Below are 21,020 nucleotides of genomic sequence, written 5' to 3' on the forward strand. Positions count from 1 at the left end.
AAAATTTATATTCACTCTTTCATCGTTTTTTAATAAAGTAATTTTAGCCTCTCGGGTGTAGATTGTCGCGCTATATTTTTTTAAAAAATCATATCCTAATAAACTATTTAAAGATAAATTATCGACTACGGTAAAGTCTATCAAAAATATATCTCTTTTAAATTTTACCTCTAAAGTAGTTTTACCTACCACATGCAAATGTGATCCGTTAGCTGTAGTTAATGTAACATTATTAAGTGGATAAATGATATGATCACTGGGTAAAAAATTCTTATTTATAATACTTGTACTCGCTCCTGTATCAACCACGAAAATAATATCTTTTTTATTTACTTTGCCCATTATTAGCGGAGGATCGTTAGTTTTAATTGAATTCAAGAATTGATTGTTTAATTCATAACTAGTTACCATATCATTAATATTGACTTTTTCATTAATTAAAGGTGGGTCAATGTTATTCACTTTTAATTGATTAGAATTGTGCGCGCTATTACATATTGATGGTGGTTGAAGAGAAAAATTGTAAGAAATAGTAGGTGGAACGTAATGTTGAATGGCTAACTGATGGGGTGAATTCTCTAAATTAGGATTATTTTGAAGATAATGTGGTGATTTCCGTATATAACCATAGTTAACGCGACGGTTATTATGATAAAAGTGCCTATTCATATTGTTAACCCTATAAAAATTTCCTCTATAATTTTTATTGTTATAGTTCTTATTTATATTATTTCTAAAATTTTTACTTAATTTGTTGAATCTACATTTATTTGTCCTACAATTCATTACTCTACGCTGATTATGGTTTGGATATGTCATTAAACTTTGGTTACCTACATAATTTACATTTCCATAATCATTAAATTTAGCATTATGTTTTTTTAAAAGAGAATCTAATTCCATTTTCAAAATGCCTACATCGCTATCGTCATTTATCAAATTTGTATTTCTCTCAATTCTTAAAATATTTTCTATTAATTTATCTATTGTACTATTATCTAATGACTCAAATTTATTAATTATTTCAACTGGTAGTCCCTTAAAAAAATACTCTATGATATGTTTTTCCGACATTATACCGTCAAACCTACGACATTCTGCTACTACTCTTACTAAAAAATTTTTAATCGATTCACTTTCCGTCATTTTCATCATAATTAAATTTTTTCTTATTAAATTTAGATTATTGTAAGAGTTAAAATTAATTAATGACAGTTTAACATCTTCCCAAGTTAAATTTGTCGATCGATATTCTATAAATTCAAATATTTTAAGTGCATGATCCTGTAAATATAAGGGTAACATAGAAAGTTTTTTATTATCATCCCATTCATTTGCTTTTGCTACGCGATCGAAATATTTAAGATATTTATCTATATCTGTTTCCACATCTCCCGAATACGATAACGGTTCGATAAAATTTTGCATATTTTAATAAATTATACACTTATACAAAATAAAAAAAATAAAATAAAATAACAAAAAAAAAAAAAAACCAAAATGGTAGAAATTATTATTACGCCCAAACAGCAATTGACATTCCAGAAAAAATTATAATATTAAAAATAAAAAAATTTACTTAAATAATCTAACTGTAACTCGTGTACACTTTAGGGGAATCGACTTCGAATATAAGTGCCTTAAAAAAAAAGATAGAAAGTATATCTCGGAACTCGATTAAAATACAAAGACCGGCGCCTCCACCATATGTTAGGGGCTTGTTTAATAGTTGAGGATCTTGGTCAAAACCAAGAATCGGAAGCTACCCGACGTCTGCTCAAATATCGTCCCTATCTCCTTAAATGAGTTTTAATTGCCTGAAGGAGACACAGGCAATCGTGTACCTTAGTTACAGGGGATAGATTATTAAATAAAATTAGACTATTGTTTTATGTCAACGACAAAGTAAGGTTATATTTAGATGTTCAGTAAATATAAGTTATATGTAATGTACAATACGTCTGACCTGAATCCTAGTACAGTTGGTTAGTAGGTATATCCAAGTGAGACGGAGTTGGTTGGCTATGATGACAATTGGCGATAGACGGGTCGTTGAATAAAACAAGTAAAGTTATAAATAATATAAATAAGACGAAAGTAATAATATTGAAAATTATGTCTATAACGGCCACTCAAACACAACTGTCCTTTGTTATTTCGACGTCAGTAGCTCCGGACTACAGACGAGTAGAATTGTCACATCAGCATCTCCCTCTATGCTAATTAATATGTATTACGAATTAAATAAATATAATTAAAACGTGTGTAATATAAGTGGTAAGAACATAGTAATAAATGTTCTTACAGCTTGTTGGGAGAAGTGTAACAACTATAAATCCAAAGCCCATCGAGCTTAACCGCTACAAATTCTTCATCGCGTTCCACCTTACCCAACACAATGAGGTCTGAGAAAATCCCAACTGCAGATCGGCCAGTTCCAGTGGAAGTGTACCACTCTCCTAAACCGTCGTGCAGTTTGTAGGGGTCCGCGATAACAGCTACATCCAAACAGTCCTGGCGGATCTGTTGCATTAATAGGTCCTGGGCCAGCTGACAATGGTTAAGATTACCCTGCAGGAAAGTAATAACACGAGAGCTTTGATTCTCATATCCTCCACTTGTTCTATTGAGATTAGGCATTTATTTTAAATAAGATCCTGGTGATCTTCTGGGACGACCTTCTTGCTTCTAAGTGTCCCCTGGAAAGTCTTGCGATTCTCCTCAGACTCCACACAGTCCTTAATGAAGTGACCCTCTTGGCCACATCCACGACAGCACCTAGTGAGATCAGGACCATTGCAAACTTTAGAGTCGTGTCCGTATACTAAACATTTGAAACACCTCTTTTCATCGACCCACTGCCTCACTCTGCAAGAAACGTATCCTACGCAGAGCCTTCCTTGGCGTAAGATTTTGCTCGCCAAGTCACAATCCACCGTTACTATCGCTATCTGTTGTCCTCTAGGTAAGTGTCGGAGTACCACTTTGACTTCGCCAGATTGCCCACTTTCTGACGCGGACCACACCGCATTCTCCACCTCTTCCACAGTTGTAAGCTCGTCCAAGCCAAACACCCCTAGTCTCTGTGTTTGCCTGAGCGTCGTTACATTAGCTACTCCACCAACTGCACGCCTTATAGCCGCATCCACCTGATTAACAGAGGTCGCGCCCTTGCATAGTTCGACTAGCAGATGACCCGCCTCAGTCTTTCTCATTGCCGTTATATCTCCGACCCATTCCTTCAGCTCCGGATCAGCTCTAATTCTCCTGAGAGCGTCAGTGTAAGAATTTGCATCAGTTTTGACCATGACCGCAGGAGGCTTCTTCCTAGTGGTCTTGCCCACCACACCTACCTTGCGATCATCACCACGCAATACCTTCGGTTTCCCAGGAGTTTTTCCTCTCCTGACAACTTCCACCCATGGTCCAGCATCAGCCCTGTCTTCTTTAATCCTCGCAGGCTACGCCATAAGGCGACCCTCCACCGAACATTTCAACTCTTCAACAGCTGAATAAATCTTGTCCAGTTTAGAGTCATCTAACGACGTCTTCTGCACCACCGTATTTTCGAGGCCTTCAATTATTTACCTTTGCCAAGAAGACCTCGTCTTTTAAGCTAGGTCCTGCACCTCAATGACCTTTTTGCAAATCCTCTCAGAATCATAAATCAGAGTCTTGATCGTAGTGTGTACGTTCCTGCCTGCAGCCGACTTGAGGAATAAGGACATCTGATCCAGTCTCCTGCCCAGTCTCGCCATCTCCTCCTTTACACTCTTCTCCAAATCTTCAAGCAAGTTGGACGTATACTCCAGCGACTCGCTGTCAAGACTATCCACCGACTTCACACGTTGCTTATCCCTCATTGCCTCCATCGTTGCTTCCTTTAATCGATCCTTAACTGACCCAACCGCATCCCTGAAAACCTCACCATCCGCACCCTCCTGTCCAACGTCTCCGTCCATTAGCAAATCCGAAGGCATTACTAATTACAGAGATTTGAACATGGGAGCGAATATACCACTTGTAGAGGTCCGGGAACTTCCAAAATCGCTATGGGCAGCTATTGTGCTTCTACGAACAAAATCCCCAAATTTGGATTCTATCGGTCCAAAAATGAGGGAAATCCCTTAGAAGGGATTTTAGACCCTAAGAGTGATGGCGTACCACCTAGGGGACCTAAAACCAAAATTGTTTACGTAAACCCCGATCGCGTAACCCAATTACTCACCGAGTTACGGCCAATCCAAAATGCTGAAGTGGGGTGGGGGGAAAAGTCACTTTTAGGTGGTGACTCGCCTAGGCGGCCTCGGTTAATTGCCACTAGTCCGACCCCTATCGGATGATTATTGAATACGCTATCCGTTCACAAAGGTTCCGGGGGGTGGGGTAATGTCGAAAAATCGTCTAAGTCCGGAATGTTACCGAACTAAACCGCGGACGTTATAGCGAACGCCGCAAAGTTGTACCACCAGGGCTTACCTCGAAATGGTACAACTGTATATCACCCAAAACAATATGGCCGGTACGCCTTGGATAGATGGCTACGCCGTTGGCGTTTGCCGTTTGACAGCTGAAATAAACACATGTTTCTATCTTACCCAATTGTTCAATTTGTCCTACAATGTACAATAGTAACAACTTTAAATGTCTATAAAAACTTTAATATTAGTCGGACCGACTCAAAATCGGCACCAGTCCGAACACGCACTTTTTAGATTAATTTGGTATAAGAATATCAAAAAACTATGATATATAAGTACACCAAAAACTAAATATACCAGGGAGCGTCACAAAAAACATCATACCTCTATGACAGCCACCGCTGAACTAGATTTGGAATGCTGAAAATTTGAAACCCAAAGACGTCAGCAATAGATATGAAAAGAATTATACAAAGAAGAATGCGTACAAACCTGGACTTAAGCCGAACAATGATGCCGAACGTTATCCAGTGAGCAATGTAAAGCCGTATACGGCCCAGGATAGACTTATGAAATATCGGAAAACTGAAGAACCACAAATAATCACGAATCAAATAAATTCAAACAACCCGAAAATAGACAACCATATAACACCAATAATACACGTCATTCAATTCAAAACGCTTCCGTATTAGCTAATAATTCCTTTAATACGAACATATCACAGTCAAAAAACAATCTTTCAACTCAACCGTTTAAAATATTGCCGGAAAATATTAACACGTCAACTTTAGAAAACAACACTTTAATAAATAATCCGAACAACTTTAACAGATAACCGCTTAAAAAATTAACAGAAATTATTAAAACATCAGAAGACCTGTATAAAACTAAATAAAATAGAACTTGACGATGTGAAAATACTAATAACCAAAAAAATAGCTACTAAAACTTGTCCACATGACATTAAAAAACATTTATGGGATAAGAGGTACTTATTGTTTTCTAAATTCGACGAAGGAATCATGATGGACAATGGTAGTAAAGTAATTATTTAAGCAAACTTTAGTATTTTGCTATTAACGATAACATTTTTTTTATACAGAATCATTTTACTCCATTTGTTCCGAAATCTTAAGCAAACATATAGCGTTGAGATGCCCTGGTCTAGACGTCGCTATGGATCCGTTTTATGGTGCTGGTGGAAACGTCATCCAATTGGCCAAGAGATACAAACAAGTAATCGCTGTTGATATCGATGCTAAAAAATTATAATTCGTCAAAAGAAACGCAGAGATTTATGGGGTCAGGGATAAAATTACATTTATACAGGGAGATTTCTTCGACATTGCAGAAACGTTAAAAAAATATAAGCTACATGTCATAGTGACGTCTCCCCAATGGGGCGACCCTTCTTATAAGAAACACGAAGTTAACAGTCTCCAGAAACATATGTGTAAAGACTACGAAGGAGGCGGTAGAAAACTCTTCGACCTGCTGAGAAATATTGCACCCAACGTAGCACTGCACATACCTAAAACAACAGGTCTAAACGAGGTAAATTAATCTAATTTCTATAGGTAAACCACAATCGTAGTTAATGTTGATCAATTAATTTTTGCTAGTTGATACAATTTGGAAAATTATTCAACCTCAACAGGGAAACTCCACACAAACATATCGACGAAAGACACGATTCTATTACTACATTTTTCAGCAGATTTTTCAACATGAACACGAAATTCTTATCCAATGACAACAAATTTTATACGAACAGAAAACATCTCAAGTATTCAAAATATGCTGATTACTATTATTGTTAAATTATAATTCAACCAATTTTACTCATAATTCACTTTAGACATACCACTGACTTTTGAAATTATATGAATACTTTATAACTCTTCTATTTTTGCTACAAATTGCTGTTGGTAGATATATTTAACTGGAAAGTAAAGTTTTAATCATTGTGTTATGATAATATACATTTTATTGTAAAACATAGTATTTTAATTCATTTTTCTAATATTTGTTTTGGTATAAATTAAAATAAATTTTGTTTTATATTTAATTTTTTATCTGTATATAAAACTACTTTAAATTATTCTGAATATATATTGTTGATTGTGATACGATCACATTTGCATGTGCCCAATATCTCTGTCTCCCATAACATCGTTGTACCGTTTAATAGACATATATATATATATATATAATTAACACAGTGACATACTACAATACTAACAGGAGGGCGGACTGCACACATAAACACTTTTTGCAATTCACGGCCAATGTGCCATAATAAGATATCCCTACGACAGTTGACATTTTACCATCTTCGCAATCACTACTTTTGCCTGATAATTAACTTAACTTTGCTACCCCGTATATTATAGTATGTGTGTGTGTCGCCGTCAGCTCCCTGTTGGATTATAACATCTCTAGGTGTCCAGCAGGTTGTAGTATCCATTAATATTTCAATTGCTTAATAAATATTTATTTATATCGTTGTTAACCTAAAGTGTTATATATATATATATATTGTAGTGCGACCCTTGGTAGTTCCTCTAAGGGAATATAAATTAAATAGGAAACTTCAGTACCTAAGGTAGATATAGCCTAGCCAGCTATCCCCCGTTGGTCCCTTAGAATACTGTCGACGGGCATTTAGGCTAAACCCCTAAATAGCGACGTAACAATTGGTGGAGGCGCCGATCTCTCTGTTTTATTTTAAACTTTCAGTGAGGGATCCCCCCCTAAGTGTACTACAATTTTTATATACCGCTTTTCACGGTTAATTTATAAATTAGATATTTTTTATTTATTATTGGCTCACTTTATTATAATAGTAACAATTGTATAGTTAGGTATAACTATAAATTAAGTCTTTGAGTTACATAATCTTTTATATACGTTTATATGCCTCTCTATAGTTATTATTTAAAACGCACCTTTAATAATCAAACTTGTAGAATTACCGAAAGAGTTTGGAATCTATTAGGTTTTGATAGTAATNTGAAAGAGTTTGGAATTTATTAGGTTTTGATAATAATATTTTGGAACTAACACCAGATAAGGTTATTAGTTCATTTGGAAAGAAAAGGGGTATTTCTGTTTCTAAGGCTTTTGACCATACCGCTTTTATAAAATTTCCGGTAGGAGCAACTCTAATTTACGAAAGNACCCACTTCTTTGTTTTTCTGTTATTGCGTATACTTATAAAATCATGAGTGATACGCGGGTATACGGCGTATACCCACTGTTAGTTTTCTTATTAGTGCATATACGTATTTATAAAATAGTTAAAGAGTATAGACTAAAGAATAAAATAAAAAGTAATATGTGGGTATCGAATATAGGTACGTTTGTCATAAAACACAAATTTTGAATAATTCTTATCAGTTTGTTTAATCTCTACAGTCATACCACATATAAACATATATCTGAAGTTATAAACACACAAATATGGCTCGAGACTATTATCATTTTAAAAATAGAATATAAATGTAAAACAAAACACTGTCAAAGTGTATAAATAAATATCAATAAAATAAATAGGATAATGTTTATCATTTCACGACAGTTTTATTGACATTTGACAAAATTTAAAACATCGACCAGAAATTAACGTAATAGCACATACTAAGTTGAANTATCGACCAAAAATTAACGATATAGCACATACTAAGTTGAAACTGAAAGTTATTGGGTTAATCTATAGCTGTTGAAATTGGTTATTTGTATTTTTCCGTAATAAACCGTTTACCAACCAATCTAGTATTTAATATATTACCTATAATGAATTAAGATAGTACTAACATGTACCTATTCACGTTTATTTCATTTATGTTTTAACGATTTGAAAACAATGATTGTAAGATTATTTTATTACTGCATAAAGTTTATTGTTTATTTATAAAAAATATAACAGTATCTAATAATACACTTATCGATTGTATGACTATGAAATTTAATTTATGTAAGAACTTAGAAGTGTCAGTAAAAATATTCGAGTAATAGTTTGGAAGTTGGAAGGAGCAACTGGGAGGGTTAGGAGTTTTAGTTGCATTATGTAATAATTAGAAAATACATATTTTTAACACAGTTAAAATATCACAATATTTGTATTCCGTCCCCCAAAACTATGNTTTTTGCATTTTGTCTATCATTTTATCTTTGTCATTCATTTCCGTTAGCCCTGCATTTCTCTCTAGTCTTTTGATATTTTCCTCAAGTGCCACAAGTGAATCTAAGTCCATTGTTCTCAACTCTTTAACAATTTCTTCTGGTAAACCTTTCAAAATATACCTTATTACACGTAATCCAATATGGTACGCACAAGGTATAATTATATATATATATATATATATAATTATGGATAAGTAGATGTGTATGTCACACTATAGTTGATAGTACGGAGTATAGATACACTATCGTTAATACGTAACCCGCTGCTACGACCGTACAGAAATTTATAAATATATAAATATAAGTATGTATATATATAGTTATCACGTTCGCTACCACTATGACCGCACAAGATGTATATATCTATATATATATATATTTCGCGATATAGTTTTCTTACATCGATCAACAAAAAAAAACAAATCAAATCTTAATTAACCAGGAAACCACGCACAGCTCAAAAAAAACGGCAAACAACAACGAGTAACCAGTTAAGGTCTACGTCGGAAACAGAACAGAACGCAATATCAGTAATCCATATTCGGCGGCGGCCTTATCTGAGTGTCAAGGGCGGGGAGACAACCGATTGTCATATTAATAGCTGGATGGCTGATATCGAGAGAGACACGGGCAAGGAGCACCAGCCTAGAGCAAAAGGCGGTGCCGTGTCAACTCCCCCTCACCAAGCCGTCAGTCTATCTCTTGACCCGGCCGGTTTTGTAAACAAATTGTCGCATCATAAACAGTAGATAAAAGTAATAAACAATTGTTGACTTACCGCCATATTCCTTGTGTGAGGGTGGTCATAGATATTGTGTTCAAGACTTACCGTATTAGACTGAAACCTTCAGTCTCGTTGGCAAGAGGGAAAGGACTATTCGGTCCGGTCATCCGTAACTTACGGATGACGTCAGGACCGAAAAGGAAAAAAAAAGGAAACTCCTCGCCCGATTACTTGGGACGAGGGGATTCAGGATGGAAATGGGGAGGAGAAGGAGAGTCCGCAAGGAACCCGTCCACTGCGCGTCCCAAGTCGTCCACGGCGTCCTCGTCTTCCATGGGGGCCGGTCCCGCTGTGGTGATTGTTGCTGTGGAGGAGTGTCGTACGATCTCCGACAGTGGTGGTGGACGGGTCCTTGGGGCGGGCATTGGAGGCGCCGGTGTAGCTGGTGGACGGTTGGCCGCTTCTCTCTCCCGGTCTTTCCTCTTCTTGAAAGCCTTGTTGATGCGCTCCCTCCGACGTACGTCGGAGGGAGTAAGCTTTCTGTAGCCTGGATGCGCCGGTGGTGACCGGATGGCCGAGCCCGTCCCGGAGGACGTGCTCGCCACGTCGGCCGCTCTGTCCCAGGAGCAGGACGATCGGCGGTCCGACGCCGTTGGCTCGCCGGTCGCTGCACCGCCGTGCCATTGGAACCAGGCGCTGCGGAGGGGAGGCCCCGCCCTCCCACGGCACCATCGGCACGGTGGCGATGGCCCTTCGGGTTTCACGGAGGGTAGCCGCACGGCCGTCCCTCATACCACGATTGTAGAGTACGCTCGCGATCGGATCCCTGAGAATCCGATGTAGCGGAGCGTCCCTGGCCGCCTTTACCGACGCGAAGGTCGTCGAGGTATTAGCAAGCGGTACACAGAGCGCCTCCGCTACATCGGATTCTCAGTTTTACTACGTGTTTCGTCGGAACGTTATCTATAATTTTGCCGGCCTGCTGTTTGGGGGATGGGCGGCTATTGTTTACATTGTCGGCAGTCGCCGTGTTTACATGTACAGGTACGGTCTGTCAGGCGCGACGTGTCGCAGCGACCGGCGATCATAAACTGTCGTCGCGACTGTTGTGGTCTACAAGTAACGACCGCGACATGTCGCGATTATTAAATTATTATTTTCGGCCTGTTTTCACAAACAGTAATATTGTCATTTCAGTTTAATATCTCTTCAAGTACGCATTACGCGAGTATTCTAAAAAAAATCTTATACAATGGATAAATTTATTTATAATAATAATAATTTAAGTCTTCTCTTAAAAAATACTCAACAAGTAAATATTAATGAAAAAAATATATAGGTACTTATACATCATATAAAATAAACATAGATTTTATTTTTACAAAAAAAATAATAAAAATTAAAACTTTTAATACTCAGTATGTAAATAAGCGAATATAAAACATATTACAGATTGTAAAATGTTATGCAGTAGTGGGGTCATCATAGTTGTACATGGAAAACTGTGAGTCTGAAGATCTTGAGTACATACTTGTTGATGGGGAAGGCTGAAAGGAATCCTCCAATGTTTGAAAATATTGTTGAACAGCATGTGGGTGTATAGGTTGTTCGTCTAACAAATACTTTTCTTCAAGTTCAGTCATCAATGAAAAAATTTTTCTCTTAGCTTCGAGTTGTCCTTTGATTGGTAATTTTTTAGCTGTTACGGCCATAGTTTTGAAAAATAAATCAAGTTCATCGAAACTTTCTTCTTTCTTTTCCAATAGTTGTTTTTGATTCATAATTTTCTTAATAATCAAACTTTGTTCCTCTGAATTATTCACAAATAAATCGGCAACATTTTTTGATTTAGAAATACCACGCTTTCTAATTAAAGTTTCAGTCGGAAAACTATTAGCTGCTTCACATAGTGTATCAACGACATTTTTTCATTGCAAGGAACGTCCATACTATGATTTATAGTTACGTTACAAGCCGAGCTGAAAATTTTAGTAATTTATCGTATATTACAAGTTTTACATATGAAAATTATTTATGATTATTTAATAATACTGTAATCAAAATAATATGAAAATTATATGAAAATTAAAATGTTTTTATTACATTCTATTTTTACCAACTACCCACTGTACAATGTTACATACCATTGATGTTCTTAAAACGTTTCATGGGAACGTGTAAAATCCCACATACATTATTACTATGATATAAAGGCGATGTCCCTGAGCTTGTTAATAACCGTTTTTTTTCAACACTTATAATATATTTAAGGTTTGTTATTTATAAGCATTACTAGTATGTTTCCTTCAAACATTGTATACACATACCCTAGAAACATTGTGTGTATGTTTGATTGGGATATTACCGAAACATTTAAAGATTATGTCGTCGTAATATGCTAGATGTACATACAGTAAACAATTCTTAAATCTTTTAATAAAATGTTATAACTGTGATGTATATTAAAAAACAAAAATATAACATTAATGGGATATTTTATTCAGGCTTTAGTAGTTAGAACTTTTTTCTTTTTTAGTACATTAAATACACCCTTAATTTGTATTAATTAATAAACTAAGACTAAATATATAACCACCACACAAAAACAACATCACTTGAAACATATTATATAATTGAACAAGTTAAAGAACTATAAAAATAATGTAAATTAAAAACAAAATAAACCAGCAATAAACGTCGAAAATAAATATAACTATATTAAACCATGTATGTATGTCAATATTATACAAATTATTAAAATAGTATCACAATATATTGAAATTATATGAAACATTATAGTAGACTATTAAATCTAATAAATAGTACACATACTTATAAAATATAAAAATTATATACCTACTTAATTAGTAATAATACATATATAATGAACTTTAAAAAAAATATATACAAAAATGAATGCATTTTGAATAATTAATAGTTTATACCTAAGCTTGTGTTAATAAGTTAATTTAATAAGGTATTTCTGAAAGTGAATGATTTAAAGTTAATATAACTGCTTGTTCATTAGATATACGAATAAAAAAACATTTGTATTTTATATCAGAAATATGAATTGACAAATTATTAGTATTTATAGTATATAAGCCAAATATGGTAGATACAATAGGCTCAGTAAAAATTGGAGATGGATTTAAAAATTTTTGAACAATTAATATAAAAGATGATTCATTTTTTGGTTTAACAATGTGGTTAACCATAACAATGTCACTATTTTTTAATATTATATATTTATCACGTTCATTGCATGTATTAATAATTACTTTTAGATCTTTTAAAATTATTTTTTCATATAATTTATCATCTAAACTAAAGTAAGGAGTAGATGTGTTAATAATCTCTTTAAAAGTGACAATAGGATCAAGAATTATACTACTGGATATTAAATGTTTTTGTTTTTCAATAACTCTATTAGTTACTTCTGAAAGAGGATATTTGGCACTTTTTATTGATTTTTTTATGTATTGTAAATAATTTTCAAATTTAAAGCAACTAAAATTATCAAGACAGCCATGAATTTTAACATACATAGGAAGATGTAATAAGCTATGAACATTATAAGTCACAGAATGAGCCCCATACAAAGAAGAGTACTGAGAAACAAATTCATTCAGTAAGTTTTGAGCTAAATTATTTGAAGTTTGACATATTTCAGGAGATATCAAAATTCTTACTGCACATACCAAGAGTTTAAAATGAGAATACTTTAATTTATTTAAATATCCTTTTAAAACTATTAATCCTGAGTGTAGAACAAACATTCTTAATTCAGTAGCTTTATAGTATTCTATACTATCTAATTCTCTAGGCAGACGACTAAATTCAGATGGGACGTACAATCGTAGATTCATCAAATTATTAGATATTTTAACTTTATTTTCCTCAGCTAATCTAACGTCCTTCTTACCTTTAACCCAAAACTCTAACAAACGTTTTGTTACACCTAGGCAAACATTATGCATATAATCAAGACACACATCGTTAATTATATTTATAGGTAATAATTCAAGAGGGCTACTACCTTTATGATATTCTTCCTGTGTTTTAGAACGAAATGATTCATCGGTTCTAAGAGGCGATTCTATTTCTAAAAATGACATTCTATTATTTATGAACGAACCTTCCTGAGTACATGAAGTACATCCAAAATAAGCATTAAATGATTTCACATTAAGTACAAAGCTTTTAGCTGGAGAATCACAAATTACATGACCAACACCAAACTGATACAAATTTCCACCGATAGTTAAGCCATTATTTAATAATATTGAAAGATCTGTAATAAATGGATTTAAAAATTCATGAATTGACTTTGGTTTGGTATTTCCATGGAATATTCCAATTGGAAGTACATATTCTGATAATAAGTTACAATTTGTAAATGCAATTAAGATTGGCCAAAGTTGACTCTTCGAACTTCTTGATAATGGTAGACCATCCAAATTAATACCAATCTTTAAAACAATATTTGGGGTATAGATTAAATTATTGTATTTTTTTAATAAAGGAGATATCATGTTTTCTAAGCCTAAATGAATATAAGACCCATGACCTATATTTGAAATTATGTGCGTTTTAGGAGTTTTCATTAGAGTTCGAATATCATTAGGTACATTAATACCAGCAGAATTAATTATTCTAAGTATACAATTTGCACTATTATGAGATACTTTAAATTTCAATACCCAAGACCTTAATTCATCTTCAATACTAAATGATACATCCTTTATTAAAGAATTATCTTCAGAATCCACATTAACATTTGAAAAATAAATATCATCTATATCACTAAAATTTCCAGAACACGATTCATTATTAGGTACTGATGTAACTAAAGAATTTTCTATTACATTAAGAGACTGTGATATAGAACTATAATTAACATCTAAATTTGAATTCATACCAAATTCTAATATTGGATGTGTAGGCATATTAAAGTTATTTGATTTGTTTGAAGACGTTGTGAATTTCTGTTTTTCCAATTTTAACATTTGTCTGAAGTATCTAGTTGTAACTTCTCCTTAATATTTTTTTTTCTACTAATTTTCTAAAATAAATAAAGCTAGATAAAAAACTTTAATTATTTATTTATTATATATTATAGATAATGTATCAATCTAAATAAAGAAATAAAAATGGTACTTTCTTAAATATAAATAAAAACTTTTTATAAATATTATTTTAAAACTGTAATTATAAATGTATATAAAAAAAAAAACAAACACATATAAAAAATTATATTGTCACTCGTTTAATTTGTCCCCTTGTACTCTTGTGTTAGTACGCCTAAGCCATTCTGCAATTTCTATTTCTACATCAGAGTTTGTCATGGGCTTTTTGGCATTATCTTTAATAACTTCTACAAGAAAGAAGTAAAACAAAATAAACATTCACAAGACTATACACAGTGGAACAAATCTAACTGACAACTCTTATAACTTTTGACATAGTTAACGTTTTAGCTATATATATTTTTTTAAATAATTTATGCATTCATAAACTATGTTAAAATTATAGCCATATGTTAATTGANGTCATAAACTATGTTAAAATTATAGCCATATGTTAATTGAAGTTATAAATTTGTCAGTTAGATCTATTCCTCACTATATAATAAATTGTAAAATTACTTGTAAGTATTCTGATTAATTCAGAATCTCATACTTTAGTAATTATATTTTTTCCACGGCCAGTCCACGACCAGTCCACGTACATTTACCAGCATATGAATTAGTAAAAAGTTTGGTCAAAGACCTTCTTATATGTTCTTTGCCATCCCTTCCTCCAATTGATCTAATAAAATATTCCTACAGCAAAAACTCAAATTTGATTTAATTTGATAAAACTATGAAATATTTATTATATTTTTGTGAAAATGTTGACTAGATTTAGTCATTAAATCTTCTTTACTCATATTTAACCAAAGTTCTAATTACCAATTTTGAAACAAAATCAATTTCATTACTAATGCAAGTTTCAATCAATAAAAATCCTTCAACATTATCAATGGGGAATTTTGATAAAAATGAATTGTCTAACAGAGCATTTTTATTTTCATTTTTATGTTTAGACAAAATTTTTTCAATGTTTTCTACTTTTAATAATATTCTATTTAACATCATGTTCATTGTTGGATCTGTAGAAGTATACACAAAAAAATTTAAGCTAAAATGAAAAATGTATTTTACAAACAAGGTGGTTTGCTATTTTTACAATCATAAATAATTCTAAGCATTATTTTTTAATAACCCCAATGTATTCATGCCTAACCAAATTGTATTTTTATAAAAGCACCACTAGATAGGTAAGCCCTCTCCATAAACTGTATGTAAATCAATAGAAAAATTTAACTAATTTCTATGGATTTATTTAAAGAAAATAGTTGCATACCGATTATATTCTACATATATATATATATATGTAGAATATGTAGAATATATATATATATAATATGTAATATTAAATAAATATTACCGTAGTTTTTTTGTTGGAGAACAGACTGATTTAAAGTGTTCATTGTATTTGATGACTATTAATTAAAATATGAATAAAAAAAGTATAATCAAAATTCTAAAATTATTCTTTTTTTAGATTGTCACATAAAACTTTAAATTTTTACCTTACAGTAATTAATTTTTTCCATTTAATATACCTGTAATGAGAAGTCCGTTGTAGAACAAATATGTTTGGGTTCTGGAGGCATTAACTCAGAGAGTTGTTGATAGTTGTCTTTTTCAGTTAATGAACTACAAGATGCTATAGGTTCAACTGATGTATCAGTGGCTGAAGATGTTGATTGGTTAAGTAAATAAGACATTCTATTATCAGTTTCTAAACTTGAAACTATTAGAGCATTACTATTTGATTTTACAAACAAAGGTTTGACAATATTCAACGTGGCAGATGATGACTGAGCCATTATATTATAACTGTTATCTAAACAAATTAATTAATTGAATTAAAAATTATATTATTATACAATACTAATAATTATATGGTTTATAGCAATATAATAAAATTATTCATAAAATATGTACTTAAAAAATACAATACACATTATATTTTTGGTTTGACAGTATTGTTAAAGTTATGTTAATTTAAAAAATTACCATTGTCATTGTCACTTTCATCAGTTACATTAAACAATACATTTTGTGACATAAGCTTTCCTTTTTGTTTATGTCTTAGAATCATATTTTCTTCATTGCCTGTTTCATTAGATGAATCTTCAATAATAACTTGTTGATGCCATGCTTTATTAAAATTATCTGTAAAATAGTTATATATTAGTTATATTTAAAAAAAAATAGTTGGTATATAGATGAGCTAAAAATAATCACTAGACATTATATAAATATGTATTAATTCTTACCAAAAGTTTTATTTCCACCATAAATTTTTACTCTATACATTTTCCAGGTTAACCCCGGCTCATCTGCTTTTTGTATAACATCACTGTTAACAGTGCCTGGAGGCCAGTAGCAATAATTTACTTGAGTTAATTCATTTTTTGTGACCCAATTCGTTGGTACAACACTATATTCATTGTGCTCAGGGAACAGCACAATAAGCCATTTAAGGGAAACCTATATAAATATTTTATAATTCGTTAATTTAATATCTTAAGTGTACATCAGACACCAATTGTTAATATTATTGACAAAATAAATTTAAAAAAACATTAAATGTTTCTTTAAATACGTTTATAAATTGTATTAAATAAATTTTTAATACTTCATTTATGTCACATCATAAAATTTAAAGTTGGTATTTGTAAGAGTTATTTAAAAAATACTGACCACTTTTTAAATTGATTAATAAGTTGCAATCCTTGAAATTTTACACCACTGAATGTACTTATATAACAATGTTATTAAGTGTAGATGCGGTATTATAACAAGTGTAAATAAGTAGATTGTATAACTTACCTTTTTTGTTTGTTCAGCCATTATTAAAATATATAAGAAAAAATAATAATTATAATCAAACACACTTAATAATAATTAAAAACACTTAATAATAATTAAACAATTAATAATAATTAAACAAGTATACTGTCTAACATAAACAATTGTAAGATTGTCCATAACATAACATCGTGTCTACTACAGAGTTGTTGGTCGTTTGTGGCCGATCCCTTAAAATAAAAGATAAAGACATACGTCACATGGGTTTTTGGATTTTCCAGGTATTGATAGGCAATTACAGTGTCGTATGACAAAATATTTTGTTTTTTAATATATATTTCTAAAATTAAATTTCCAAGCAATCGTTTATCATAATTATGATAATAGAATGCTATTAATACATAGTGTAATATTTCGGAGGAACGNAAAACGATTGCTATTAATACATAGTGTAATATTTCGGAGGAACGTAGTATGTATATTACATTCGTACCAAATTTGTACTAAGTCAAAATGATATCACATGGATATTTCCTTTGTACTTAATTTGTATTAACTTAAAAAAACAACCATATAACAGCTTATTGATGTTTCAAAGTGATGTTACGTATGAAACACTAAAAAAATGTTCCCCCGACGTACTGAAACATTAATTGTACAGTGGGTAGGTACAATAAATTAGAGTTCTCTATAATAATACTTTTATGAATACCCATTTTTTTAAAATTATAAGTAATATATAATTTTAATACATACTCTCGTTCACATTCAACTTGGTCCAAAAAAGTGAGATGTGTTGCCAATGACCACTTTTTTTTGTTTGATGCTGCCGATCCAGTTCCCAGTTTCCTTTTATTTTGCGAGTACGAATCTCTAATATTTTTCCAGCGCTTTTTCGTTTCATCTACTACAAAATGATTAAATACATTTCAGAATTATTTTATGTACTTAAATAAATGTAATGAAAATTATTAATTATATCAGGGCTTCCCAAACTTTTTTTTGCTGTGCCGCCCTTGGGGATGGGCCATTTTTTTGCGACGCCCCCAGTGATGAAAACTGCCTACCATGCCTAGTTGTAGTTCTAGACAAGTAACAAGTTATCAGAAAAAACTCCGAATACATTTTATATTTTTTTATTAATAACAAAATAAAAACATAGCCGAAACTAATGGGACGGATGTGCTTGCTTTTCTGAGCATAGCTTTTCAAAACGGGGCTCAAGATTGGAAATAGCTACTCGCATTTCTTTCTCGACATTAATTTTCGATCTGTACTTATTTTTAATTACTGCAACTGCAGAAAAGCCTGTTTCGCACAAGTACGATGTCGCAAAGGGTAGCAGAACCTTCAATGCCGCAGTGCTGATGGCACGATATTCATGAGAAACTGAGCTCCAGAATTCGAGCAGTTTGTCTTTGTCGTATTGGAGCTTAAGACTGGAGTCACAGGACAGTTCAATCAGTTGTTCTTCCTCCGCTGTGGAAAGTGTTGATGGTGGTGTCGACTGAAAAGGGTTCCTAACCCAGTCATATTGCTCCAGATTTTCAGGAAAATATTTGGCAAAATGTTCATTTAATGATGACAAGTGCTGTGTAAATATTATTTTTATGGAGGGATCGAGGGTCTCTATCGATTTTTCATGTAGAATGCCTTGTAAAGCAGGGAAACAGTCAGTATTTACTTGACCTTCTTCTAATTTTCTCTTCCATAACAGCAACTTCTTTCGAAATCCAGTAATTTTATCTGCCAGTTGCAGTATGTGAGTATTGTTTCCCTGCAAGGACTTATTAAGCTCATTTAATTTTTGAAAAATGTCGCAGAGATATGCCAATTTTATTAGAAAATCAGTATTAATAAAACTTTGTGCATCATTGTGTGATTCGGTCTGTAGATAAGTGTAAAACTCATTTCGTAGTTCGTGCACACGTGCGAGTACATTGCCTTTGGACAACCAGCGAGAGTTGCAATAATAAATTAAAGAGGTGTGCTGGGCACCCAATTCTTCACAAAGCTTATGAAAAAACCTTGCTTTCACAGGTCGTGTTTTAATGTAGTTCACCACTTTGATAACTATGTCCATCACAGCACTTAATTCAGGTGAAATGTTCTTTGCAGCCAAGGCCTCTCTGTGTATGACGCAATGTGTCCATTTTACATTTGGAGCCTTGGTTTTGATGAGAGCTTGTAGTCCTCCATACTGTCCAGACATCGCTCGAGCACCATCCGTACACACACCCACACAGTTCTCCCATTTAATATTATTTTCGGCCATGTAAGAATCCAAAATCTTAAATAGATCAATAGCCTTACCACTATCATATATTTTTCTGCAAAATAACAAATCCTCACATACATTTATTTCTTGTATGTACCGCACGTAACATATCAATTGAGCATCGTCATTACTATCGGTCGCCTCATCCAGTTGAATGGCAAATGAACATGAAAGTTTTTCCACAATTTGCTCATTAATATCTTCTGCCATGTCATGAATACGGCGGCTAATAGTATTGTTTGAAAGCGGTATATTTTTTATTTCTTTAGCCGCCGATTCTCCAATCATCACTGACACCATATCAACCGCAGCAGGTAAAATCAGTTCCTCAGCAATCGTGTGAGGTTTCTTACACTTGGCGACACGGTGAGCTACCTTGTAGGAGGCGAGCAATGCTTTGGAAGGAACTGACGCTCTTGAAAGCAAAGCCGTGGACTGATGTTTCAGGTCTCGCAATTTTCTAACAAAAAAGTCTTTCGGCTTACCTTGCAAATGACTGTGAGTTGTTTCCAAATGACGTTTTAGTTTATTAGGAAGCATACTTTCAGCTGCCAACACTTTATGACAAACAACACATTGAGGAAGTTCTTCATTTCCTTTAGTAATGTATGTAAACCCAAAATCTAAATATTGGTCGTCATATTTTCTATATTTCTTTCGTTTATCTGTTGTTTCTTTACTGCTTTCTCCTGAGCTTTCATTTCGTTTTCTATCTCTCTGAATATAATTATCCATAATGATAGGTACTCAATATCAAACGTCCGCGTGCGTAATTAAACAAAACAAAACCTCGACTGAACGAACGACATGAACGCACGGGGAATGGGGAACGGGCGGGGGATGTCAACGGCCAGCCCCGCGCGCCGAACGTCGACACCGACAGACTGCGCGCGGCGCTCACTGGAGATGGTCGCGTCGATACAAACTACCAAATGCGGTTCGCCTCGCGACGCCCCAGGGAGTCGCGACGCACAGTTAGGGAAGCCCTGAATTATATTATTTACTAGATTTTCCAATTTTTGTCGATATTTCTTTCCAAATTGTGTCCTTAATTATAATATTTTTATAATCCGTAGCAGCTATATTATATAATATAGGGTTATTTTCAACTTCTTGGATTAATATTTCGTCATCAGACGATGAAAATACTAATTTTGACATAGTGTCGCTGAGATGTGTCGCGCGTATACTGCTCTTGCAGCAGTAAGTCGTCGGTCGCGGCGACCAAAAATTGATATGTCGCGACTTGTCGCGTCTTGCAGACCAGATTATACAATTTCTTTAAAAACAGATATTAATGATAAGTCGCGCCTGGTAGACCGTACCTTACGACCGCCCAGTCACCAGGGGNAATATTAATGATAAGTCGCGCCTGGTAGACCGTACCTTACGACCGCCCAGTCACCAGGGGGTCTATTTTTGAATCGTCCGTTCGTCGAACGTATACGTTCGTTGAACGGTCACGTTCCTCGAAATACGTCCAA

The 21,020-nt window shown here is 33.3% G+C and overlaps 3 protein-coding genes across 5 annotated transcripts; all 3 read right to left on the reverse strand.

Annotated features, from left to right (window-relative positions):
• Positions 1-12,302: 12,302 nt before the first annotated feature.
• On the reverse strand, positions 12,303-14,378 carry LOC126909252 (uncharacterized). The gene is made up of 2 exons (XM_050691677.1): positions 12,880-14,378; positions 12,303-12,561 (listed from the first exon to the last, which is right to left on the reverse strand). The coding sequence occupies exons 1-2, from the start codon at positions 14,340-14,342 to the stop codon at positions 12,303-12,305; spliced, it is 1,722 nt and encodes a 573-aa protein (XP_050547634.1). The 5' UTR covers positions 14,343-14,378.
• Positions 14,379-15,008: 630 nt separating this feature from the next.
• On the reverse strand, positions 15,009-17,661 carry LOC126909250 (uncharacterized). Of its 3 annotated transcripts, none has more exons than XM_050691674.1 (7): positions 17,151-17,661; positions 16,724-16,937; positions 16,461-16,619; positions 16,004-16,287; positions 15,826-15,880; positions 15,288-15,487; positions 15,009-15,158 (listed from the first exon to the last, which is right to left on the reverse strand). In XM_050691674.1, the coding sequence occupies exons 2-7, from the start codon at positions 16,761-16,763 to the stop codon at positions 15,024-15,026; spliced, it is 873 nt and encodes a 290-aa protein (XP_050547631.1). In that variant the 5' UTR covers positions 16,764-16,937; positions 17,151-17,661; the 3' UTR covers positions 15,009-15,023. The 3 variants fall into 3 exon arrangements, with proteins under 3 accessions (XP_050547631.1, XP_050547632.1, XP_050547633.1); XM_050691675.1 differs by having other exon boundaries at positions 17,086-17,661; XM_050691676.1 differs by having other exon boundaries at positions 15,031-15,144.
• Positions 17,662-18,245: 584 nt separating this feature from the next.
• LOC126909249 (zinc finger BED domain-containing protein 5-like) lies at positions 18,246-20,491 on the reverse strand. Its single transcript, XM_050691673.1, has one exon. The coding sequence runs from the start codon at positions 20,269-20,271 to the stop codon at positions 18,427-18,429; it is 1,845 nt and encodes a 614-aa protein (XP_050547630.1). The 5' UTR covers positions 20,272-20,491; the 3' UTR covers positions 18,246-18,426.
• Between the last annotated feature and the right edge of the window lie 529 nt (positions 20,492-21,020).

Source organism: Daktulosphaira vitifoliae, unplaced genomic scaffold (assembly GCF_025091365.1).
Source record: "Daktulosphaira vitifoliae isolate Bord-2020 unplaced genomic scaffold, ASM2509136v1 Scaffold_210, whole genome shotgun sequence".
NCBI lineage: Eukaryota > Metazoa > Arthropoda > Insecta > Hemiptera > Phylloxeridae > Daktulosphaira > Daktulosphaira vitifoliae.